The sequence below is a fragment of the Tauraco erythrolophus genome, chromosome 7 (genome assembly GCF_009769465.1).
Source record: "Tauraco erythrolophus isolate bTauEry1 chromosome 7, bTauEry1.pri, whole genome shotgun sequence".
Taxonomy (NCBI): domain Eukaryota; kingdom Metazoa; phylum Chordata; class Aves; order Musophagiformes; family Musophagidae; genus Tauraco; species Tauraco erythrolophus.
The window spans coordinates 29,294,169-29,320,074 of NC_141471.1; the positions used below are offsets into that span (position 1 = coordinate 29,294,169).

A 25,906-nucleotide genomic window follows, 5' to 3' on the forward strand; every position below is an offset into this window, starting at 1 on the left:
GAGGCTTTTTTTCTTTTTAATCCTGGAAGTCTAGAATCTGTGACCTAAAACCCAAACATTTTTCTGAATCTTAAACAACAGTTAATTAGCTGTTTTGAAGTCACTATGGCCTCCTCTTTGCTTTTATCCTAACTCACCAATTGCTTTAGCTACTAAAAATGCTAGAGTGAATTGTCCACAAGTGTTTTAGCAACTATCCAGACAAACATAATCCAGAGCAAGTTTAGCAACCACAGACTTGCTTAAAGTTGCAAGAATCTGTTTAACAATTTCAGTGGTAACCAAGTTGGGCTGAAAGGCAGCCTGTCTATCCCTCGAGCTCCTAACATTTTTGGCATTGCAGATAATTACAGTTTGAGATGAAGAGGATTTTGGGCAAACATCCTGTGTTATGAGTGCAAACTAGCACTCCTAAATTTAAGTGTGCCCCAGCGTAAACCTTAGGTATTTCCCAGTTAATCCGCTTTGTAGATGCCTTATTTACTGCCAGAGACTACAGGCCAAAGTCAGGAGTTCAGGCTCCTCCCTATTGCTCAAGAAAGTTATCTCAGAACAAGAGGGCTTATTGAGCAAGGAGCTGCCAGTACCAAACAGTAGGAAATACTGTGGAAGGAATTACGCTTTACCTTTAGAAACAGTTAGGCATCTACATCAGCTTCCAGGTCTTAACTACCAGCCTCAGTGCTGGGGACTTGGGTGGGCTGGGTACTCTGCAAAAAGAAGACCAGACCCTCCTTTCCCATTATACGTGAAAATATACTGCTAAACATCTGAAGAACTTCTCTGGCAAAAACTGAAGTAGCTTGGGACTTCCAGGCTTATGGGGTGGGATTTTGAACACTATAGTTTCGGGCAGAGGATTCAGTCAGATAAACTCCAGTCAGTCTGACACCCCCATCCACCGATAGCACACAGCTTTTTACCTAGGAGGTATCAAAGGCATATTAATGCTGCTCATTGTGGCGGTCGAATGGTGTTCTTCTGCATTTGGGAAGAAGCAGGTCAGTCTGGTTAACTTCTGTATTTTTATAGTTATTTTCAGGTTCCAGTGCAGGTACTTAGTTATCCAGTAGACCATGAAGCGAGGATGAACTAATGGAGCGTACAGTTAACTGGTAGCGAAAAACTTCAACGTAAAAGGAAAATTAAACTGAATTAAAAAAGGCCAAGTCGCAAAGCAGGTCTTATACAGCACACCAAGCAAATACACAGAACTTATGATCTTAAGTGAGGGCTGATGTGTTTTTTTTACCTTCCTCTGCTGTAAAAGGAGAGTGCGGAGACAAAGGACACTGAGTGAGTTCAAATTTTCTTACTGTCCTACAGGATTACTATTCAGAAACAGCATGAGGTAATGGTATGAATTATTTAGGTACTGGCTAAAAACTGGTCATATGTTTTATCTTCAGATGCTTGTTACGTACCAATTCAACAGCACAGCAGGACTCCAGTGGGAATAAAAGGTCGTTTTTGTCAAAATCATTTTATTAAAGAGTTAATGTCACAACAAGCTCAGAATAACACATGCTTCAGAAATAAACTGGATGAAAGAGACTCCAAACAGAAATATGAACCGTTTGAAGGCATGGTAAAGCATTAGTTGCAAGAAACTTCTGCAACAGGTGCAAATTCTGTTGGTCCAGTGGAGAAAAACCTCACAAAAGAAGCCTGCTGGGCATGACTTCTGCTTCTGTAGTGCAGTTTGTCTAATAAGTTAAAACAGAAAGGGCACAATTTCCATGGCTGCACAGAGCCCAATGGATTTCTTCAATAATTAGCCCCAGCACAGATTTTTCACTGTGAATACTAATAAAACAAATTTAGTTGACATCTTAACATAGCAGTAATATATATATTATATACATGATAATGTTTGACTCATGCAGCCTCCTCAGTTACATGATTTTATTTTTTTTATTTACTCAAGAAACATTATAAAAAAATAGGTTTGCAATTTGTGTTTCACTCCAGCGTTAGCTCCGCATCACCTCAGGCAAAGACAGTGTTTCAGCAGATAATCTAATTTGGCAAGAAATCTGCCCTAATTCTTAACCTCATTTTTGTAAATCCACGTAGAAAATAAATGCGAACTCTTTATACAAAACAAGAGCAAATAACTGTACCTATATAAAAGGGGATTCATTCCCTTAATTTTATTATCATGGCACATACTTTATAGTTTCACAACAGCATACTGATTTTAATTTAGTTTTTTTTAAACCCCAAAATAGTGTTGACGAATGGAAGAATGTGAGTTACCATAGGCTGAGTCATGCATTAAGCAATTCATGTTCTTTATCAGTTTTCCCAATAGCATCAGGATTGGATAACGGGTCAAGGTCAGCAAAGAGACTGAACCAGGCAGTCAAGTCTTTAGGATTCTTTGTAGGTTCTGGGAAAAAAAAAAAAAAAAAAAGAAAGAAAAAAGAAAAGTACAGACTTGTCAGCTATTTTAAAACAAAACTGACTGAATGTTTGCCTGAGGTCAAACAAACGCCAGGCTATTGTTTAATTTATTACTAAGGGCACTTCTGACAAGAAAATCGGAATGAGTGATGGCATTTTAAAACACTACCTTTAACAGAATATGGAACTTTAAAGAATGAATGTTTTACATCTGTCTGCCTGTGTATTTTATATGGCTCCTGCCATGATAAGTACAGGAACACTTTAATTAAAAATAGAAACAATCTCACTCTGTCTATCTTTGTTTCATGAAAGGTGTTTTACTTGTGTGTGCACCTGCACGCCTGCAGAAAAGGAAAGCACAAGCAAATTTTACTTTCAACCTCTCTTACAGGACTAAATTCCTTTGCCTAAATCCAGTTCATGTGACTGTTCTGTCCCCCTTGTATATGACCACGCAAGGTCATTACTCATCTGGAATGAAGTTTTAACAGGAAGGTACTGGCTGGAGAGAGGGGAGGTACATTTCATAGCCAGTCCCAAGTACAGCTTCTAGTATTAGAGTACATTTTTTGATGGATATAAAAAAACCATGAACCAGTAATATGTTCCAACAGCAGGTGGACTATTGCATCTATCTGTCTGTACTGACACATAGATGTCACAAGGGCCTCCCACCTTTTCTTATTCCGAAAGGGTAGATGTTGAAGTTAAAGAGGAGGTAACTTTGGCTGCTATAAACAAGGTACATCACCACTTGCTTTGTTTCTTGTGACTCCATGCTTAATAGGTATTATATTGACAGTGAAATAAGATGTGCTCTTCTACTCAGAGAGAAAATATTGCTTGAAAGCGCTCTGTGAAACAAGGAATTTATGGACAAAATAGGCTCCACCTGGCATGACTTTCATCTTGGTGTCTGCAAGGCTGGAGTATCTGCCACTTTCATAAACACAGATTTTAAAGTAGCTGAAGGCTGTTCCTTTTTCTGGTGAAGGTACAGTAGCTGTAGCATCACGCTCATTTCTAAAACAGTTTCTGAAACATTATAACCCTCTTTTTCTGCTGGGCTGAATCACATCAGTCCTACAAGGCAGGGGAAGGAATACACATTGCTCCTTTTTTCTGCACTGAACATCTTTGGCCTAGGTTCTGTTTGAATGCGAATACACAGAATAGGCTGCAAACTGGCAATAAAGACTCAACATATTTCTGGTTCACTTATCCAGAAAACCCCAGTCAAAACCAGCGGGGCTTTGTCTCAGTAGATGTGCACTCTTGGCTCAGTTGCAAGAAGTGAATTAAGTTTCAAACAGATCATTTCTGATATGATGTATGTGATCAACAAAATTTGTAATTAGGGCTCTTCTGCCTTATCAGTAGCCTGTATTTTAGCCACATGTCCTCCCAGAGGTTCAAAACACTGCTTAGCTTAGACAAAGCGCATGCAGATGCCATTCTGTGTGACTCAAAATTAAAGTAGTAAAAGAAACTGTAGTTTTTCAGCTCCCTCATTATATAGTAAATTACTCTTTTGACATACTACTAGCACTGAAGCCTACCAAAACCATACACATACATATCATGCACATAATCAATGTGAAACAGAGTAATTCATTAGTGAGCACATGATTCTTGACCTGTAGCTACTACAAAAATAGGTTTTATTATGAGAGAGTAACTGAGAAGACTGGAAAGATATGACAGTCAGAGCTAAAAAGGAAAAGCAGAGCAAATAATATATGACTGAAAAAATATATGACTGTATCACCTTTCACAGGCGTCTTGTTAGCGTTCATGTTCAGGCTGTTTGGTTTCTGTGCTGGCTGTGGTATAGACGGTGGGCTCACGCTGTTAGCTGCCCATCCTAAAATTCAACAATAAGCAGCATTAGTGTGAAGAATTACTTTGTTAACTCAGACATCCCACTGTCTGGCAGCACAATGCTCCCACCAGATGATGGAGCAGAATATTATGTTTATGGTTATGGCCATTTGTATTTTTCCTCGTACACAAGAAATGAGCAGTCAGATGCTGCACACAAGCAACATCCTTGAGAAAAGAATGTCTGTGCATCAGTTTCATCATCTCCAGATTCAGGCAACTGGACTCTTTTCTAACCTTTAACTTGGCTAAAAAAGTTTTTTTTCTTGTTTCTTTTACCCAATCACAGTTAATCATTGTTCACAGAAAGGCCAGTACAGTAATCAAGTCAAGCATAGCTGTAGGGAGAAGAATATCACTTATGTTTAGGTGACAGTATCACACATTTTTTCCACCTTTCTTTACTTTTACAGTTCTAAAAACTTTCATTTCATGAACTATTCCAGAAAAAAACACATTTAGAGACCCTAGGCTTTTTAGTTAATTTTGAAATTATTAATTCTGAAAAAAATAATTTATTGCAAAACACTTTGAAGAATTAAATTCAAGATGCACTACTCTGAGTTACCTTAAAACTAGGTTTTAGTGGAGTATTTTTTTGTTCTTCATTTGAAAGGATCTTCTCAGCAGGGAGAGAGTAACTATGCATAAAAAAAGTGAAACTGGGTATTCACAACTTTTTTTCTTATGTGCATATTCCACAGCCACAAAAGAGTAATGATAAATACAGTTAATGAGGCCAGGTGAGCTAGGCTGGCAAAATGAACTAGGAATGGCGGAGCACAGAAACATATCAAGAAGAAACAGAGCATTATTGCTCCTGGCTTAAGATACTTAAAATTCTTATGCTTTATCACTTTTAGAGCCCTGGAGGTCATACTTCTAATTTCAATAACATCTCCTTTAAGTGTGGCCCGATCGATTATCCATCCATCCATCTCAGGGATCTAGTATATCTAATTCTGCAGTATCACAAACAGGATACTCATCTGTCCATACAGTTAGCATTTCCTTATTCAGTCCCTTTTTTCTGCAAGTTCATGCTCTCACATCTTTTTCTACTCTCTTTGTCCTTCCTCCTCTTTTGAGACCCCTCTAACATATTGGTACCCAGTGTCCTGACAGCTACTGTAAAAGCCACGTAAGTCACATAAACCCTTCCTCTCTCTAATAGATTATTTTCATCACTATCTGATCTTGACTATAAAAGGTCTGAAGTCCAAGCTGTGTTATTAAAAAGAGGCAAGAAGTGTGTTTCTATAAAATCACATGAATTAGGAAGCAAATTTAAAGCTACAAACATCCTCTGTATCTCTAAGGAAACAAATCAAAACCTTCTTCCAAATCTGGATGCAGAGTGCTCACATGTATTTGTTCTAGGCAAAGGTGATAAAGGCTTATGAACTAGCCTCATGAAAATGAGATTTGAGAGTTTAATCCTTCAAATAAGCAAATCTGAAATGGAAAAAATGAAAAGTATAGCATTAACACTTCAGAATGACACACTTTTCCAGGCATTTTCTCTGCTCGTGTTACCAAAGAGGAGAATGGTAGAAGACATTACACACAACTACAGAAAACTGTAATGCTTTTGTTTGTTTGGAGATGTATTGCAAGAAAGTGTTTTAATATGTCAATGGATGGCCGTGGATAAATTGAGCGGCTTAAGCAAACAGGGCCAAATCCCAATTTCACAGAAACGAATGGGAGTGTTGCCTGGAAACTTTCTGTGCAAGTCCCAGTGACTTCAGTGAGATCAGGAATTGGCTTGCTGAGACCTCACTGATGTTTTGTTTACACTGCTGTGACTGACAGACCACAGAGCGAAACACTGCAGACCAGTTAAATCCTTTGGAGTCCTCGTTTTAAGAGGCCCTGGAATAAGGCTTGGTAAGAGCACATATGTGAGAGATGCTGCGGTCTGATTCTCTGTTCACTGAAAAGCAGGTAGCTCGAGTACCACTCAGGAAATAAAAAGAACCTAACAACAGCAACAAAAACATCCAAACAAAAATGCTCCAGAAAAATATGTGATACTTTCGTAAAGAACTTACCCATCTGTGCGTGTATAGGGAAAGACTGACACGGAATTTTTATTAAATACTTTCAAGAATTATGTTTTTAGGGTCTACTCACAGTGAGCTCACAGAGAACAACTTTGCCTTTCAAAAACAAACGGCAGCCTATCAATTTGAAAGCAGTTGTCGTCCCTAAGCCTGTTCTGGTTTGCCTGTTCACAGGTTGGTTTTGTTACGCGACTAGACAAAAGATTATTGCCGACACAGCAAGGAAACCATACAGCTTGCTTTTCAGCTAGTATCTTCACAAATGTTACCACAATTAAATTTAGAAATGGAAATGGTGAACTGCACATTTCCTTATCAACTAGAATATATGCACACATAGGGAAGATAAAGAGGAGCCCTTAGTGGTATGAATAAGTAAATGGGGCCATAAACGTAATGAAAGAGAAAGCCAACGCTCTCTCTGAAAAGTGGAAAGGCAACCAAACTACAAAGCTGTATCTGGAGGAGAATCTAAAAGATTTGTTAGGAGCATGCTTTGTTTCTTTTATGTATATATTAAAAAATCCCCAAAAATATATTTACACACATGCACATTTATATGTATTTCAAACCAGCACCTGGTAGTCCCGTAGTAATTCAAAGTCCCATTGTGCTAGATCCTGCCTATAAATACAGCCGGAGAAAACTCTGAGCTGGGAATTCCTGACCGTAACGGTTTATAACCTGCATAGCATTGTGCCTGTTTTACAGATTAAGATCTGAGGCAGAAAGAAAACAAAGCCCCAAAGATTTATGAGCGTGCTTAACGTAAAATAAGTAAGTAATCCCACTGAAGTTAATAGAAAAGTTAATGTGCTTAAAGTTAAGCATGTGAGTTTTAAGAATCTTTATGGTCTTAAGGCCAAATTCACACAGGAAGTATGCAACATCGAGGCTCCAGTGTGGCACCTCACACTGAATAATTATTAAGCAATCCTGCCAATTAGAGGGAAAAAAACATGTAGGAGATGCATCACAAGCCCTCTGTAAAAATATCCATAACTCATATCAACTTGTTGGTTTAGATATGTTTATACTGCAGTTAGTATTTTGGTTTTTTAAAAAAAAATATCTCCCAAATTTATTAATACGGTCAAATTATGAAAGAGGTGCTGTGAAGTGGAATGAAATGCAGTTTAAGATCAAATATGAGATTTCACAAGATATAAAACGGACAGAATTTCACCTTGTTAAAAAATATGAAACAAAAAACTTAAAAAGAAACAGTCTAGGAAAGTTAGTTTAAATAATGCATTTTACTTGGCAACGTGAGTCAGCTGGGATCATGATTATCAGATATAGTCATTCAGCTGATTAGCCCTGACTTCAAATGTCAGTAGATCAATTACCACGATCTTCTGCCAAAACCTTGAAAATCCATTTGAAAACATAACCGTATTTTATTCTTCCAATATAGATTTATTCTTTTTCTTATTCTGAAAGATTTTGGGGTGCCATGATGACTGGAATGGATTTTCCATTTACAGTGTTCCTTGAACACAACATACTACCTGAGTTCTGAATTGGAAGTGCTAACAGCACAGCCAATGCCGCCTTGTGCAAATGAGAGTGATAACAACAGCCTCAGAAAGGACACCCAGCCCTGTTTGCCATTGACACCTCAAAAATATTTTTTCTTCAAAAACAAATTTACATCTAAAAATACGTAAAAACTCTGGGGGAAAAAAAATCAATCCCATAATATTTCTGTTGCTATTCTCAGTAATTTGCATTAAATCTGTTTATGTCTCTGTATCAGGAAAAGTGTTTTTCATTGTTCCTTTCTCCTTTTCCAATAGATACTATGTCTGCTTCTGGTCACAAACTGTTTAATTTGACAATGCAATGACTACACCTTGTATTTTACAAGGTCAAATCCTACACTATTCCAGTCCCTCTTCACCCTATCAATCATACTCATATATGCATGTACCTCATCATAAAAATACATCGAAAACTGTGCAGCATTGCAAATGTCACTTCCCCAGTTTCCAGCCAAGCACTGGAAGTCAGTGAACCCAAATATCTTGCTTTAGGGGTGGCAGTGGTAACTGTATTAATTATAAGGTAAATCTGACTTTCTTATTCTTGCCAAAATGTCAAGGTCGTTTTACATCATGTATGATTGCACCAGTTGCATGGGTTCCAAGAAGGATGGAAAAAGGTTCTTCAGGATGGAATCAGTCACCTAGTTGTTTCTACATCACTTTTCCCCAAATGACATTTAAGTGACTTGGGACAGAGCCCAAAAAGGCAAGATCCTCCTCCAGCTTGCGCAGGCCTAGGAGAAATCTAGCCAGACTGTGAGGAGGACGAAGGTAGTTACTGTTGGCTGGTTATCACCAGCCTGCCTTTCTCCCTCCCTTCCTCAAGGCGAAAGCAGCAGCAGGAAAACTCTGCCCTAGTTCCCCTTTTTCCTTTCCCCCATCAGCAACTTGGAAAATCCAAGAAAATGAGCTGCATAGAAGATAAGGGGAGAGAAAGAGTTGTATCAGTAGATAACCAGCCTACAAGAGGAATCCACCTTTATGGTTATTAGGATGAGACAATCCATTCTACCTTACCCAGATCCTTACATGCAACAGTATGGGATGCTTTGAAGAAAACAAAATGAATGCAATTGATTTTCACTAAGTTGTTTAAAAACAGTATTCCCAGACAAAATACAGTAATCAGTTTTGGTCCTTTGGCCTCTTAGCAGGGACAACAGTTGTGATGTAAACATTAAAATCCATGCAAACTGATTTTATGTTACAGAAAAAAAATAATAACAAAAAATAATGTATCTCAAAGGCCTACAGAACATTTCAGGAAGCTCAATGAAAATATTCAAGACAGTAATTTTGACTTTAGGTTTTAGGGTACTTCATTCACAAACAATGAACAAGCAGGGCTAGAAAACAAATATGCTACTTGGGCTTTTCTCCAGGCCACCCTCTGCTTTAACTTCAGGGGTTTTGCAGCTATGGCACAACATAAGCTGTCACCACACTTCTACACAGCAGAAAACTGTACTCTAAAATCTAAACCCCAAAACGCTAACAGAACAAGATGAGCTCTCACCATGTAAAGATGACTGCAAGTCATTCATGTTTTGGTCTAAAAGCTGTGAAGGCAAGTAGCCTGATGGTGTTGGTGCCACAGATGATGAAGTGATCTCTGGATCTCCAGCTGAAGAGTTCATGGTGAGATCAGCAAGTGCAACCTGTCCAAAAACAGCTGTCCACTCTTTGCTGAATTCCCCGTCGTCCAGGGAGGAAGCGTTGAGGATCTCATTCAGTAATACCATGTCATCCTTATCACCAGGCTCTGACTCCAAGGATCTCACAAACTGATCCTTTGAAGCTGTCTCAGAACAATAGACACAAGAGAAATAATTTTTTAGTCAAAGAAAAGAAGGAACCTTTCTAAAATATCCAATCAAGGTTTTGTATGTTAAGGGAGATGGAATATTTTTGCATGCATGTTTGTTGTTTTCTCTTTTAGACCCAATTCTCTTGGATATCTGCGCTTGTAGATGATGCAACAAATTCCTTGATTATCTTAGATAACCTCACTGCTCTTAAGACTCATTTCTCATTAAAAACAATACTACAAATATGCTTAAAAATCTATTAACCACACCAAAATCATATTTAAAGCATTAGGCAAGACTACTTTTATCTTGCTTTTCGAAGCATTATATGAAACTGTCAAAAAAAAAAAAAAAAGAGATTGGTATAAATCAAAAATAAGTAAGAGTTAGGAATTATTCTAGAGTTTTGTGAGAACATATTTAAGATCACCTTTATGACCTTCTGGCCAATGCTTGAATTATTGAGGTATTTCCCCACGAGAACAGGTTACTCTACACAGACTGAGACTTCCACACTGTTCAATGCTGCAGTAACTCTCTTCCCCTCTCTTAGGCTGCTGAGAAATAACTGGGGCCGCTTTCCTTCTGATTCCCCTTCCCAGTTTTTCAAGCACCAGAACTACAGCTGAAGAAGCTCTTAGATCACTTAAGCCATTACTCCTTCAAAATGTTTTCTCCTACTTTAGAAATGTTAAACAGTCATATAAAATACATGAAACTTGTAACCAGGATCACAATCCGTTTCTCTAGCTTACAAAATATTTGGAAAGTGAAAGAACTATCAAGGAACCCCAAGTGTTATTTTACTTGGAAACATTTAGAGCTCCACTGTGGGAGTATGCAGAGTACAAAAGCGGTGGTTAACAACGTTGATAATGTTACATTACTGAAACTCAGATCAGTTTATCTCAATTATGCTTGTTTCAAACTTCTGGTAAGGCACAGAAGCAACTTCAGTTTTCCAAAGTTTAGGTATATCAGCTGAGCTCTCCAAGTTGCATACAACTTGCAAAGATGTTTTTAACCCTTTTGGGTTGAGATAAAAGATTGATAGTAGCAAAGTGGTTGCAATAGGCTGTTTTATTTAAATGAAACAGCCTTCTCAGGAAAGTTTCCTTTCAATAGTTGCAATAATTTATAATGAAATGGCTGAAGTTGAGTCAGAGAAGAAAAAAACCGCAAAACAAAACTGTTTTAAAATAGGCTGATGAGTCAGCATACACACCTACATACTAAGAAACAAATAAACCAACACATGAGGATTTTATTCATTACTGAAGTCAGCTCTGAGATTCAGCTCCTTTCTAATTCACATTTTTATATACCTCTGTACTCCCTGACAAGGCTCAAAAATTAGAAACAGAAACATTAAAACCACGTCAATTCTCCTGATGTTCCCACTAGACGATAACTAAAATACCACAGAAAACAATTTGTTCTCATGAATTTTCAGGCTGCTTTCCCATCTTCAGATAAACAGCAAAGAATGTTAATGTTGTCCAAGCACCTACAATTCCCCCAAGCTATTCAGCAGGTGAGGCAGAGGGGTAAATCCTTCCGTAGGGGAAACACACCTGCAATTTCAAAGGCACTTAAAGAACTCTGATCTCTACAGGGCATCACCATCTCAAAGCTGCTTTCAGGAGGCCCCTTCATGAACTTGGAAGGCTTGCAGGGGGAGATGCAAAGGGAGCATCGTTAGCAACAGATCTGCTAAGACAGACATACCTTCAACACTGTACCTAACCACAAACGACATTTCCTATAATGGAACAAAAGCTTTGCAGCAACACAGCTCAGAGCAAAGCTCTGCTTCATCTGGGTATCCCATTGCAGTAGTCCCATTTTTACTGAGGGAGAAAGTACAACATATAGTTTTACATCTGAAGAGCAGTTAAGTCTTGCTGTAGTATGTACGACCACCAGAAGTTAGAGTGACACATTTTTTTGTCTCAGCAGTCTTTCTCATCTTCCTGTGGGGACAACACAGCCAGGGCAGGGGAGAATAGGGTGATGCTGATGTTCAGGATACCTTGAGAAAGCAGCAGTAAGTTCTACTTTTGTTTGCAAAGAAGGTTATCTTGAAACCGGTCTTGCTTATCGAGATATTACTATGCGGTATCTCTGCTAGATTGCTAGAATGATAGGGACTTTCTCACCTCACCCGTAAGTCTTCTATTCCTTCTTTTCCAGTTTCTGTTTTCACTGTCCGTTTTCACAGTCAAAATCCACTTTTTGTCTGCATATGCTGCCCCTAACCTTAAAAATGTCCATCAAAACCCACCCAAAACTCCCAATAAAACACTGCAAAAACAATCACTGTATTCTTTCTTTTTGTAGTTGTTTGAATAAGCCTCTAGCAACGCTCATTCCTTTGCAAACATGCCTCATTTTGCTGGTATTTAAAAACAAATGAGAAGAGAAACTAAAAATATTTACAACGATACATGATTGGAAACACAGGATAAAGACTTCCTTCTGAAATACACATGAAAGCATACCTCTAACTATACTGCTTCACTTAAAATAATACAATACTCATTAGCCTAAAGCTAGCTAGTGTGTAAAATCAGGGTAAATGGTTGATACTGTAACATTAACATAACCATCCTTATCTGATGTAGCTGTCCCACAACTGTTTTCATATTGATTTAACTATTTGACTAAATTGCAAAAAAATAGCCTTCTGACATAGCTAAACTTGTATGACTGATAATTGTATGCATTATCTGATCTCCACTAAGAAGGTCCAACAAGGAACGGAACTGAGTAAGAGGGAAAACAGAAGAAAAGAGGCCACTATCAGACAGGCACTGACCTTTTTTATTAACCACAGAAAAGAAGTCATCACTACCTTATCTATTCACAGATTAGGGCTGCTTCTGCACAGACAGCTGAGGAACTTTCCCTGTTTCTGCCTTCATGGGTGATTCCCCACACGGGTGATTTCCCCACAGTGTAAGAAACTGCCCATGGTAAATCCAAAGTGGAGGTATTTGCAAGTGCTCTCTTCGTTACCTACCATGAAGGCAGTGCCTTCAGCACCCCAAATTACACTCTCAGTCTGACTGACTAAACTGCACAAAGGGATCTTTTTTCTTTGCTTCTTTTTTGAGTTGCTACAGTTGTTTTTGTTGTTGCTGATTTTTTTTTATTCATTCTTCTGAGATATGCATGAAAAGCAAATGAGAAATTATAGACAATACTCTTACTGCATACGAAAATTCAATATAAAACTTTTAGACAGATCCTTCATGTTACACGGCTAAACCCTTTGGAAAAAAACAGCACATTCCCCTTGAGCTGCCACAGATCTAACTAAAGTGTAAGGACAGAGCAGAGCCTGCAATGAAAGATTGCTTTCTCGTGTGTATGGGAACAGCAGAGCAGATTTAATTAACTATCTGGCTCAAAGAAGTCACCAGTTCTTATATGGTTTTAAGAGGACTAAATCATTTGTTTCTGATACATACATTTCTGATATAAAATCTTGTGGTTACTAGCGTATTGCCAAGGGTTGCAATGCAACAACTAAAGAACCAAAAAGAAAAGTTTGTGAAATGTTATAGGAGGGGTAAGTTTTACAGTGGATCCTACTTCAGTGGTCTGAAGTAGTACTATAGTCTGGTATACCTAACCTTGAATCACCTGTTACAATGTGTTTTATCCCCACTAAGGTTTACTTCATACTACAACATCGGGAATAGTGACTCTGAATGTATATGAAGTTGAGTTTTCTTTAACTCTATTTAAATACTGCAGCTGAATAATTTAATTCAGCTTTCAGAATATGAAAACAATTAAGATCTAAGACTAAAATTACACTTGGTGCCTGTAATTGAAAAGCAGATGAAACAGACATGCAGAAATGTTTCATACCATTTTCTTGAGGTTGCAGGTCTAATAAATCATCTATGGCACCTGAAAGCAAAAAAAAAGTAAAAAAAAAAGAGAAAAAGGAAAAAGAAAAGCAACAAAGGAAGACATGCAATACACTGACAATCAGTATGTATACATCTAAAGGTAGTTTTCTTAAGTCTCTTCACCTGAGTTGTGCTTGTGGTTACAATTTCCTTGTAACGTGGATATGACATCCTTGCCATCATCAGCTGTAATCAAGATCCATAAACATGTCAAATTGCATTTGGCACAAGACCATGATTATAAACAATGTCACTATAAGATAAACATGCAACAGTTGTTGGTATTCATGTTTAAAATGAACCTGGTCACAATGGATGAAAAACTCAAGATACAAGCATTTCTAAGAAGTGATGCAATTTTCTGAAAAATAACCTGCGGGGAGATCTGCCTTTGCCACACTAGCCCATATCCAAGTTGAGTGCACCCAACTGAGGCAACTGCAAGAATCAGACAGGTCTCTGCTGTCCTCCAGAAGCAGACACTTCTTTTAGAAGCTTGTACTTACACAGGCCAGGAGAGAGCACAAAAGTGCCAGGACCTCATCACCCCCTACATCACCTTCCTTGACAGTATGTTCTTCCTCATGACACCAACTCTGGGAACGGGGAAAAGGAATGTTCCCCAAAAGTACCCCAGGTCAGGATATAAGTAACAGCACCTCTTCTCCTGCAGGAGAATAAATAGGCTAAGACCAACAGGAGGGAAAATGTATAGCTGAGGGTCATACACTATCAGATGTGAAAAACCACCACCACGCCTTAAGTTCTGAGTAAGTTTCTTATAGATTAGACATGGAATCAAAACAATCATCTAAATCCCGTCTATTAGTGAAGAGAAAGACACCTCCCTCTGGTGATTAATCCCATTGAAGATATGTAGCAAAACAGGAGGGATGGGTTACCTGCTGGACATGCCTTTCTCTTCCCATTAACTGTTGAGGAAATCTAGCTTCTAGACAACTGAGTGTCTAGCTCTAAAGGCAAATGAAAGGGTTGGTCACAGCATTACCAGAATTGGAAGGCAGGTCTGCTGGAAGCCTCAAACTTGAGGCTAGAAAGGAGAAATAAAATTCTCTATAGGAGAATAAAAATTGAATGCCAAACCCTTTCAAGAGAAACTTCCAAGGTATGTTCAGAACTAAATGAAACAGAACAGCTTGCTGTTTGAATCATATTATTTTAACAAGTTTTTGCTAGGACAATAATAGAAAAGTGCTACCAGCACTAGAATCAGCTGGTCATTTAAGGACCCACGATTACATCTGATTACACTCTATATAAATACAGATAGGAGAGACATAAACATGCATGGACAAATATACATGATGCTTCCATAAAAGGTCAATGCATAAAGCTAAAGGGGAAAAACCCAACCCTACACTGACTGGCAGAGGGGAATGAAAAAAAATCAGAAAGAGAAGTTCATGAAAGGTGGGACATGGATGGCCACAATTCTGTAATGAAAAAGTACAACTGTTGCTGAAAGCCTGCCTTAGTTCAGTGGTAAACATGATGGAGCCAATCTTAAAAACACCCATAGTATATTAAGGGAAAATGCAGAGCAAATGATAAAAAATTGGAAGTTATGAAGGAGAAGTAGTTGATGAGGAAAACTAAGAAGAAACATAGCTCCATCACTGTAGCACTGTCTATATTACTTTAGTACATACACAGTACTTTAAGGAAAAAAAAATAAAAATCTTAGCAATGGCACAGACCCACTAGTGTATGGAGATGGAAAAGTTTAGCAGAGCAGGAAGAAGTATTCCAAAATATTTCAGTTCCCTTTAGGGGTGATGGGGAAAGAGACAGAACAAGGTATTTACATTATGGATGGTGGTGAAATATTTTACAGCCTGTAAGTAACTGAGATTCTAGAAAACATCTGCTAAGAAAATATGAGTCAGATTTTGTATCCAAGAATATTAAAATATCTCATCAAAGAGATATCTGATCTAATTAATTGTAAAATGCGCGAAACTTCAAAACACTGGAAAACTCTTAATATTGTGTCATTATTACAAAAAAACCCACCCAAACAACAAAAATAATTAACACAGTGACTCAAGTAATTGTAGGTAACCATGGGCTGGTAGCTCACCATTACTCCTAGGCAAAACATTAACTGAGTCCCTTTCAGTATGGGATTCAGCAAAAAAATACGAGCATAATAAATGCTCCTACAATAAAAGGTGTTTTTATGGAAAGCAGACCTATTTAAAAAACCCAACTAATTTCATTCTTTGATAAAACTATGAGCTTTCTTTGGTAAAGATATTTAGTCAGAAACAACTTGACTTTGCACTGTATAGCCTTCCAGCTAAAAAGTTAGCACTGCATAATAACTATAATGAACATATTGAATAGATTAGGAACACGACAACTAACAGATGTCAAAACCGTTATTAGGAGAAATAATTGCAAAGTAGAAGTGTTTCTAGTTTAGATCTGCAAGGTTTAATGTTATATCCATTGCTATTCAATGGCTTTAGCAGTCATCTGGAAGTAAATACAAAATCACTCTTGAAAAAAGTGTGCAAACAACTAACAGACTGTTAGAGGTGGTCATTCAGGCCAGTCATTCAATTTCTGTAGTCAGAGCTGGGAGAATTTAATACCACTAGGTCCTAAGTTATATCTTGAGGAATAAAGAATATAAGTCATGCTGCAGAAAGGAAGAATGAGTCCTGGAAAGGTGTGATCAAAAGGAACTGAGTCTTGATAAACAACAAATTCAAATATGAGCTTCTAACTTGATGTTGCAGCAAAATGAGATATCCTTCTTGGATACAGAAACAGGAATATGATTTTACCTTCTAGAAACATGACAGGAGAGACCAACATCAGAAATATCTTGTCCAGTTATATATTTCGCATTTTAAAAGGGATGTTGTGAAGTGGAACAGAAACAAAGACTTCAAAAATAAAGGAGTGGAGAAGATGCCTTCAAGATATCAATATGGGTCGCCTACTGAATTGAAGATTTGAGAGGAGTTTTGATTTTAAGGTAATACCTGTTTTAGTATCTTCGTGGATGATAAAATATCACATACTAAAATGATTCTTTATTAATTTAGTAGAAAAACAGATATTACAAGCCATGGCATTATTTAGGCTGGAAGGACCTCTTAGGGTCACCTTGTCCAAGACCCTTGTCAGAGTAGGGTCAGCTATGAAGTTAGATCAGGTTGCATAGGGACATATCCTGTCAAGTCTTGAAGATCTCCAGGGATGAAAAATTCACAGACCCTCCAGGCGATTCTCCCAGCAATTCACCACCCTCACCATAAACACTTTTCTCCCTAGCATGTAATCAGAATTTCCCTTCCTGTCATTTCTGTCTGTTGCCTCCCATTCTTTCACTGTACACCTCCAATTAGAGCCTGGCTGTGTCACTGGGTAGTAACAACCCATCAGGTCATTTGCAGTGGCTGAATATGACTTTGTCTAGCTTTTGGGCAGAAGTTCCACTGAATTCATCAAGTTTTTAACAGAGTACATGTTTAATCACTGGAACCAACTAGCAAGCTAAGCCATATACTTTCATCATCTCCACGCCTACTGATCTGTAGATTCTTTCCTTGAAGATATGCCCAATGTAAGAATTATGCTTTGGAAGACAAGATATTTGACCTACTTGAGAGTAATTGAATGAAATGCAGTGGGATATAACATGTAAGAGATTAGTTTTAACCAATCTTCCTGGCTGTAAGTTTTATGCATTTGTAGAGATTTGCTGGATGAAGCTGAACATATAGGAAATGAACAAAAACAAAAAACCCACATGTATTACAGCACTTACAAAGTTATGATAACATGAAATAAAATACCTGAATAGTTCGATTCCTTGGTATGGCTCTCCTCATCTAATGAAATCAACCTTAATTTGAAAGAATAAGAAAAAAAATGAGAAAATAATTCTAAAACTATAGAATAATAGTAATTTTTTCTCTTTTTGGTCTCATCATTATAGAACCGTATCAATAACAAATAAACAGTAATTCAGACAAACTCTTGCATTTGCTGTATATGCTGGTCTGTTGTTAGCTTTTGTTTCATTGGCAGACGTCTGTTGAAAACCAAAATTAGATTGAAGACCAACTATTAAAACCTACCACCCTTCCATTTTTAACCTAACTAAATCTCTGTAATGAAAAGTAGAGCATTATTTTTCTTTTCCAGATTTGGTCTTTCATAACTATCATGAAGGAGGTGCAAGTGTTCCAAGGAAAACCAACCAACTCCCAAACCAACCACTTTGCACTCCTAACAGCAACTAATTACAAATCAATAGTCAGGTGACTTTTGTCCCATGTCAGCAGATTTCCAAAAAGCCAGATCAGCGGTGTTGATGAAAAAAAGCTTGATAGAAAAAAAAAGCTGTGGTTTACACGCAATTCTTATACAAAGGTAATCTCTTCAATGAAGAATATATACTTTCTAACTGCTATTACTTTGTGCAAAGCCATTCGACCAGTAGGGAATGAAGCAGTCACAGGGCCGACGTGGTGGTGAAGAGGACTGTGTAGGCACATTCTCCTCATCCTCTAGTGACTGGACAGGAGGAACCACCTCCCTGCTCTTGAGGATAGGCTTGTGGCAGAGCAGAAGAAAATTAGATTCAGGCAAAATTCTAGTATAATGAATGTTTACTGTGAATGGGAAGTTAATGAGGATTTTAAAAGCTTTGTTTTGTGACATTCTTCTAGAATCTTAGATGTTTGCTTATGGTTTGTTTTATACAGCAAAATGGTGACATTTTTTCCCCTCAGTTTTATGAGGGACAAGAAAAAAGATAATCCATCAGTAAAAACAAATACAACCATGACATGGCATCTGATGCATTTGCTCACAGGTGCCAATGCACACATCTTGCATAAGTCATGCATTCATTCTAGAACTTTATATTCTACATTAAGGAAAACAATTGTTCATGAAATTCTTTATTGTTGTCACGAGATGCAGTAGATTCAAGGAAGTGCTGTGGAGATGATCACCTGCCAAATGGTACTTGGCCAAGTCCTTTCTAATCTGAATAGCACCAAACCTGATCAATTTATAAACTGGTTTTGGTCAGTGGTTCTGAATCTAAACAAGGAAAAGAACTGGAAAACTAAACTATTTAAAAATCCATTATTATAAATAGCCAAGCAAAATCCACTAAGCAGCCAAGCTGTTCTCTGCTTTTTGACAACTGATCCTTTGCTGGGTGCTTCATTTAACCAGGGATAGTCAAAACAACAGGTGGCAGTAGGATTATATCAACACTGCATCTCCTCGCAACCAAATCCTGATGGTCGCATAAGGGAGGGATCACATCTCGTTCTCCTGTTCTCCTCTCCCCATTGCAGCCCATTCATAAGTCTCTCTCACCTCAGAGCTCAAACAGGTAACTCAAACCTTGATGGCATCAGCTCACTTAGATGTACTTTTTACTAAGTACCTACTGCTTCATTGGATTACTAACCGATGCTGTATACATTACAAAAACTAATCGCTGCTCAAAGCAATCAGGAATCCATATCCTATTCCCAGGTGAAAGGAGATGCTTCTGAAAGGAGAAATACAATGCTCATATATCTTCTCCCATGTGTAGTTGTTTACCTTTCTTTTACTAAAGATAAAATGAAGCAAAAGCTAAAAAATAAAGAGAAGGCTAGGAAAGATGAGAAACTATACATAAAGATTTAATGGGCCTTTTTAAAGCTCTTAATTTCACCATAAAGTTTATTAGTTTTCATGTACACATTACAACATTTCAGGAATTCTTGTATTAAGCTTACTGTTAGCTAGTGTGATCAGACTAGCTGTGTTATATTTCTTTTTATAAATGTATGATGACTTTAGACACCAGAAAACAGATTATGGACAAAAATACTTGCTATTTTAATATACAGGCCATGTGACTTACTGACTCTGCTGATCCTGTACTGATTTGGTGCTCTCAGTCTGCAGGTCCTCTTTTTCTGCTTTTTCTGTTAGTTTATTCACAGGATCTTGTAAGCTCTAGATCATAACCATAATTTAAACAAAGAGAAGAAAACAAAATAGAATCAGGGAAGCAAAAGTGCGTCCTTTAAGGCCAAACCAGACTATAAAACCTACATAAATTAAGCAAGAATGGTTCTGAGCTGTATCAAAACTATATCTGTCTCAAAGAAGCAAAATTAAAAAATGTTAGAAGATAATAATTCAAATTGAGTCACATGAACACACTTTATATAAGAAGGTGACTCTTGGCTACTTCTAAACTCACGTTCTGTTTCCAATATTTCTAAGTAAAATCATCTACACCATGGGGAAAGCAGGCACTGACAGCATGTCTCTTTGCCATTTTGGGGGTTTGACTCTTTTTTTCTCTTTTTTTTTTTTTTTTAAAGATGAGAAAAATTCATTCTTTACATGTTTGTTCCTCATACTGCTTCTTTACTGCTTTATTCTCTTTTTCCCTGACACAACTATTCACATAACCTTGGCAACTGCAGTGTAGTGGGAAGGTACTACTTGTATCTTGAATCTGAAAACAAGGGTTAAAATCTTGAATGATTAGCTAGATAGAGGCCAGGGGTGGTATTACAAAACCATACTGTCCCTTTGCAATCTGAGAGATCATGCTACAAGATACTGTGCAGTTTCATGGTCAGCATTTTTGTAACCAAGATTTGGACTTGTGAACAAGACAACACATAAAGCATTAGAAACTGATGCTTTGAAGTGGTAAATATACTACTGGCTGTTTCTGTTGTGCATTAATTAGGATTTCTATACGAAAAATTAAATAACTGAAGATAGTAACCAAATAATTGCAGATGTTAGCAATGTGAGTATTTGGCTTTATCAAGTGGTTTTGCTGTGAAGGTGAAAACATTCCTCTTTCCGAAGTCCAACTCAGTTTCCAAAAAATAAAACCAGGTTTCATGTGAATAGTCCTGACCACTTGTCATTAAATTTATATATGTCTCACCGATATTCATAGCAGCTTATCTCACCCTCCCCCCGCCCCTCAAAAAGCTGAGGCTAAAACAAATAAGCCACCTTTTGTGCAAAACTTAAAAAATAGAAATATGTAGTGGTTTTGCGTCTGGAGTTTTAACAAAATGGTAGTATGTTTCATCAGAATAGTAAACCAAAGAAAAAAATGTGGCTGTTAAGTCCATCTCATCTATTGAATAAGAGTTAAGAGTCTCCAGCCCATCTGTCACAACAAAAGGCATGTGGCAAGTCTTGTTTGCCGTGCCCGGTTAACCAGGGCACATGAGTCCCAAGAAGGGGCATTCCAGTTTCTGCTGGGCTCAGTACTTGTCTGTAGGAGAAAATATATACTTCGATGTTTTAGAAATCAAACTAATAGATCTGTTGTATACTGCAGTTGCATTTTTTTTTTAAGTTAATTCTTCTATCTAGAACCACAGAGTCATTTGTCACAAGCACCTTTACATGGCAGACACCATGTATCAAAAGATGAGGGACCGCAAGAGCAGCAATAATAAATACAGAGGCATTAAAAAAATCTACCTTATTCTATGGTTGCCACTTCATTTTATTTTTTTTTTTGACACTAAGTGCTAAATAGAAACCAGTGCTAATTAGAATCACATGTAAGTGTATGTCTTAGATTTTGAATAATGGACACTAGCCACCTCAGCTAGATCACCTATGAACGAATATGGCACCCTTTAGCTGCATTTGTACTGGATATTGATTAGACTGCACTTCTTGGACTATTAAAACAGACCGGAATGATTCCATTGACTCCAAGAGGACCTAGACTACAGTTCAAAAACTCTAAGTAAGAATACACACTATACTTGCACAAAAGTGCAGGGCAGAGAAAGACAGCAGAGCTTTGCATTACGGGGACTGTACTACTTCAAGCACTTGAACCATCTTGGACACGTTCACAGTAGGACACACAGTCCACTGTAATAAGGAAGCGATGGTGCAACAATTGTGGTGCTCTGCCTGTCACTTAAGTATAGCAGCACAGAGCCTGCCCCAAGAAGGATGTAATGGTTATGAACAACAAACATAACTACTTTAACCACTGTCTAATTATACGAGTTCAAGAAAAATTGTCAGAAGTAAAATCTTCTGCATCTTCACCAAGAAAAATACAGAGAAATCAGCATCCTTCTTTAAGGAACTGTATTTTATGATGCTTCTTTCATGAGGGTTTCAGGAAATCCATATTTAAAGGACTGTGATCAAACCACGGAAACAGCATATAGAAATGGAGTTCACAAGTACCTTGGGAAGGAAACAGCACGATAATAATGACAGTTACTATTTCCTGTATTAGAAAACTAAACATAGCTCTGAAATGTATCTTCAGTTTTAATGGAGATTATGATAAAAACTGTTAAAAATCAGCAGCTGTATTTTAATGCAACAATTCAATGTAACAATTTAATTCAGGCAATATTCCCTCAAATTCTGATAGCAAATAATGAAATTATTCTCCTTTCCCCTGTCACCCTCTACTCCACATCTTGATGTGCACTACAAACTGAGATATCTTTTCAAACAGATTTTAAAAAGCTAGAGAATGGGTATGAAATAAAACTGAGTTTTAAAAAGCCATTCTCAAGTGTTTTCTAAACATGAACCCATGGTAATGTGATCACTACTGTCAGCATGAGTAGAAATCAAACTATGGTATTATCTTAATTGTTTCAAGTTACACCAGAAGAAGGGAAGAAGTCTCATCGTCTAGAAAGTGTAGTGAATAAACAAGGCTGTAAAGATCCAGACTGAGTTCAGACAAAAGCAAGCAGACTTCACGGGGGTGGTATGAAGTGTCCCTGACTTCGCTGGCTCAGAGCAGACAAATGCACAACTTTACCAGACTCTTCTGGGTGCTCCTGTGGACTCACACAGACTTTGTTGGAAGCTACACCAGTATGTGGCTTAAGGTGGGATCCCTGCATGTTTAGAAAGCTATCTTCCTAGCTTCGTTATTTCTCTTTTAATTTAAAAATCAGGGTAAGATCATACACACTAGCAGAGCAAGTTCACAGTCATTCACTCTGCCTATGTCTCTCTCTACAACCAAAAGCACACTCCATGGTATTTTGCTTGCTCCCAGTACTCAGACTAATCGCCAAGCCAACAAGAGGTTCCTCCGCTGTAGGGTTAACTCTGGTTCCAGCTCAGGCACCATTCTGAGGCTGACTGCTACTCACTCGCAAAATTCTTTCACCTGCATCTGGGCTGCTTTCAAGTCAAGCCAAGATCACCTGGACTGCACACAAAACCTGCCCTCTGCAGTTAAATCACCAAAGTGTTGACAACACATTCAGCTCGCCCACCGTTCCCGCCCAAGTGCCCTGCACAATAAATGCACTTCCTCTTCACTGAGAAAGAATCAAAGCAACACAGTTAAGGGCAGGTCCAAGAGCCAGAGATAAATCCCAGAACATCACAACACACATGAAGTGCAACACCACTGAGGAAAGAAAAACTTGGATATGTTTCATTTGGGGAGAGAGCTGAAAGAGAAGAGGAAAAGCAGATAGTCTCAGAATGAAGATTCGTCAGGAAAAAAAAAAAAAACAAACAACCCAAAAGCCCCCACAAAACCCCTAGAGATATAAAATTATATGCAGTCTTGCCTATGAGTAAAGTCATGGTGCAACCAACAGAAACAAGAAAGGATATCAGACTGCAGCAGAGGTCAGCAGAAGACAATGGTGTTGTAGCACTTGTTTGGACAGAGTTTCTCCAAACTGCATTAAGGAGAACAAGCAGCAGCCCTCCACTTTGCACGGAAATGAATCGATACACTGAGATTTATACCTTTTGACTCCTTTATCAGGGCTATCATTTATAGGCTCATACAAACCCTTGAGGAATTTTGGTATTATAGCATTAAAATGTAAATAATGCAACTAAATATTCATTATGTAACTAAGGGAAATAAACAGTGACAGAAATTAGAAAAAGGTATTATTCATGAAAAGTAGCCCCTGAATTTGAATTCATTTGATATATGGTAATTTCAAGACAATGAAACTTTAAAGGCTTTACCAAAACAGCAGCCCATCATCTTTAATATTACAGTAATGGATACTTTTACATCACGATACATAGAGTTGTTAGCACATTAATAATCATCTTTCATCAAGCATAAAACTCACAGTTAGGAAATACAGCTGCAATAGCACAATTATACTACTCTCAGCACATACCCTGAAGCAAAGAAAACAAATGGGCTGCTTTTCATTAAGGGAGTTTGGCAAACATCTCTAAAGACGATGTTTTCTTTCCAGAAACAATCCCGAGAGGCGTTTTAAGAGTCTCTTTCCTGAGGTAAACCTGGTGCATGAATATATTCATACCACAGAATACAAATAGTAATTTTCCAGTACACAGCACCTTCTAATTTTTCAGTAAGACAATCTACATCTAAGTCAAATATTAACAGATCCTTTAGCTTCTTGTCTTAAAGTAAACACTAATCCAACATACATGTATGCTTAGTTTAATTCAGAAGGATCACTTGTACGAGCAAAATTAAGTTGCTAGTATCAGAACTGGAATCATAAAAGACAAAAATGATTTGCAAGCACTAAATTCAAAATTTTCTTTTAGGAAAGTTCCTTTTTAAGATATAAGACAGGGAAAAATATTCTAAAAGGGGTACCTCTCGATTAAATGTAGAAACGGGCACACTGAAATATTGTACGTACGTTTTAAGCAATCATATATTCTGATTGTATCCTTTTAATACATAAAGTCAACAGCAGATGCAGCATCTTCATTAGGCACATTTTTAGACCAAAAGTTTCTCCATCAGAAACTATACTTACCCTAGATTAGCTATAGTCATTTATTATACTTCATAAAAAAAATAATCTCATGTAATCCCAATGTAGAATTAGCTTGCAGCTCCTTCTTAAAATATAGCTACTCTGGCATGAACATTTGATATGACTGGTAGGGATCAGTTCCCTAACCATAAATGTCTATTGTTACTCCACACCTAGGTGTAGCAGAGGAGACACAGGACTCATGGGAGTCCCACACCCTTCAGAAATGACAAGTAAAGGTGAGGTGACTTACTCTCATAAGGCACCTGAAGTAGCAGCGGACATCTATTCTCTTAGGCAACAGAATCACCTGATGCAACCACCAGATTTTGATTTAATCTCCTTAGCAATCATTTAATGTAAGCAAACAGAAACTACTAATTAAGGGAAAAGAGATCATGGAAGAGACTTTGGTATAGAAAATAATCCCCACTCTAGAGACTGAAAGAAAGAAAGAACTGATACTAAAAGGCAGTAACATAGTCTTATTCCCAAGCAGCTGTTTTCTGAGAGCACAGACTTTCACGAAATTTTGTAGTATAAAACTACCTCCTGATTAGTATCATTTCTCAGTATACATATCACTGCAAAAACAGGAAATCGCCTCTTTCCAGTGCAGGAGGCCAGCAATAAAAATGGTTGTGGTTCTCAAAACAAAGTTAGGCTGCGTCCTAAACACACTGCAATATTCACAACCATTTTTACAGTCATATTTTGCTTAAAGGGAGTGCTTATTACACGTGTGGACTCAATATAGATTGTATTTCTTCATCATCGATTCCCAACCTAGTTTCAAATTTAGATATACTGAAATCTTTCACAAGAGGAAGTTAGAAAGATAACAAGCATCCCCAAATCTCTATCATCATGAAGATACCTCAAATGCCAGAACGGGTGCATTTTCTTTACAGATTTGTCTCCGAGGTGTCCCAATGTTAATACACATTTTGAAACATATGTCTTGTTCAAATAATCACATCTTTAGACATAAAAGAGAATAAAGAATCAAGACCCAGCAACAACATAGGCTACCTACACAATTTAGACTGAACTTGGTTTGTATCAAAGCAAAGATAAAAGATTCCTCAGAAACCTTCTAACACCGGGAAGTTATGAGAACAGGCCACCAGCGTGGTACCCAGGCTCCTGAGCAGGACTCTGTCCATCCTAAACCCAGGCTGTGAACTAGACCTCGTTGCAATGGGAGGCAATGGTGGGGAAACAAAGGGGACTTTCTTTTCCGGTTTGGAGTTTAATTGGCAAGTCTGTAGGCAATTACTAGCAACGTCAAGATAACTAAGCCCAACTATCTCCTGCTGAAATCCGGACATAAGCTCTGGCTAAAACCTATCTTCCATGACGTGGACCATGCAAGAAAAAAGCTTAGAGTTATGTTAACTCCACAGCAAATGAGGACTTGTCCTGCAAGACAAGATTCTTCAGAGGCTGAGTAAGATGAAACAG

At 37.8% G+C, this 25,906-nt stretch overlaps 1 protein-coding gene across 3 annotated transcripts in view; it reads right to left on the bottom strand.

Moving 5' to 3' along the window:
- Window positions 1-2,270: 2,270 nt before the first annotated feature.
- The window catches only part of ICA1 (islet cell autoantigen 1), a 59,988-nt gene continuing 36,352 nt past the window's right edge, over window positions 2,271-25,906 (bottom strand). For 2 of the 3 annotated variants that reach the window (XM_086614509.1, XM_086614506.1), the window contains exons 9-15: window positions 19,546-19,640; window positions 17,465-17,514; window positions 13,758-13,820; window positions 13,591-13,632; window positions 9,420-9,701; window positions 4,178-4,273; window positions 2,271-2,392 (exon numbers count right to left, since the gene is read on the bottom strand). In XM_086614509.1, coding sequence (XP_086470635.1) covers window positions 2,271-2,392; window positions 4,178-4,273; window positions 9,420-9,701; window positions 13,591-13,632; window positions 13,758-13,820; window positions 17,465-17,514; window positions 19,546-19,640 — 750 coding nt within the window. Of the gene's footprint in view, window positions 2,393-4,177; window positions 4,274-9,419; window positions 9,702-13,590; window positions 13,633-13,757; window positions 13,827-17,464; window positions 17,515-19,545; window positions 19,641-25,906 lie in introns of all 3 variants that reach the window. The other variant, XM_086614507.1, reaches the window with a different exon arrangement.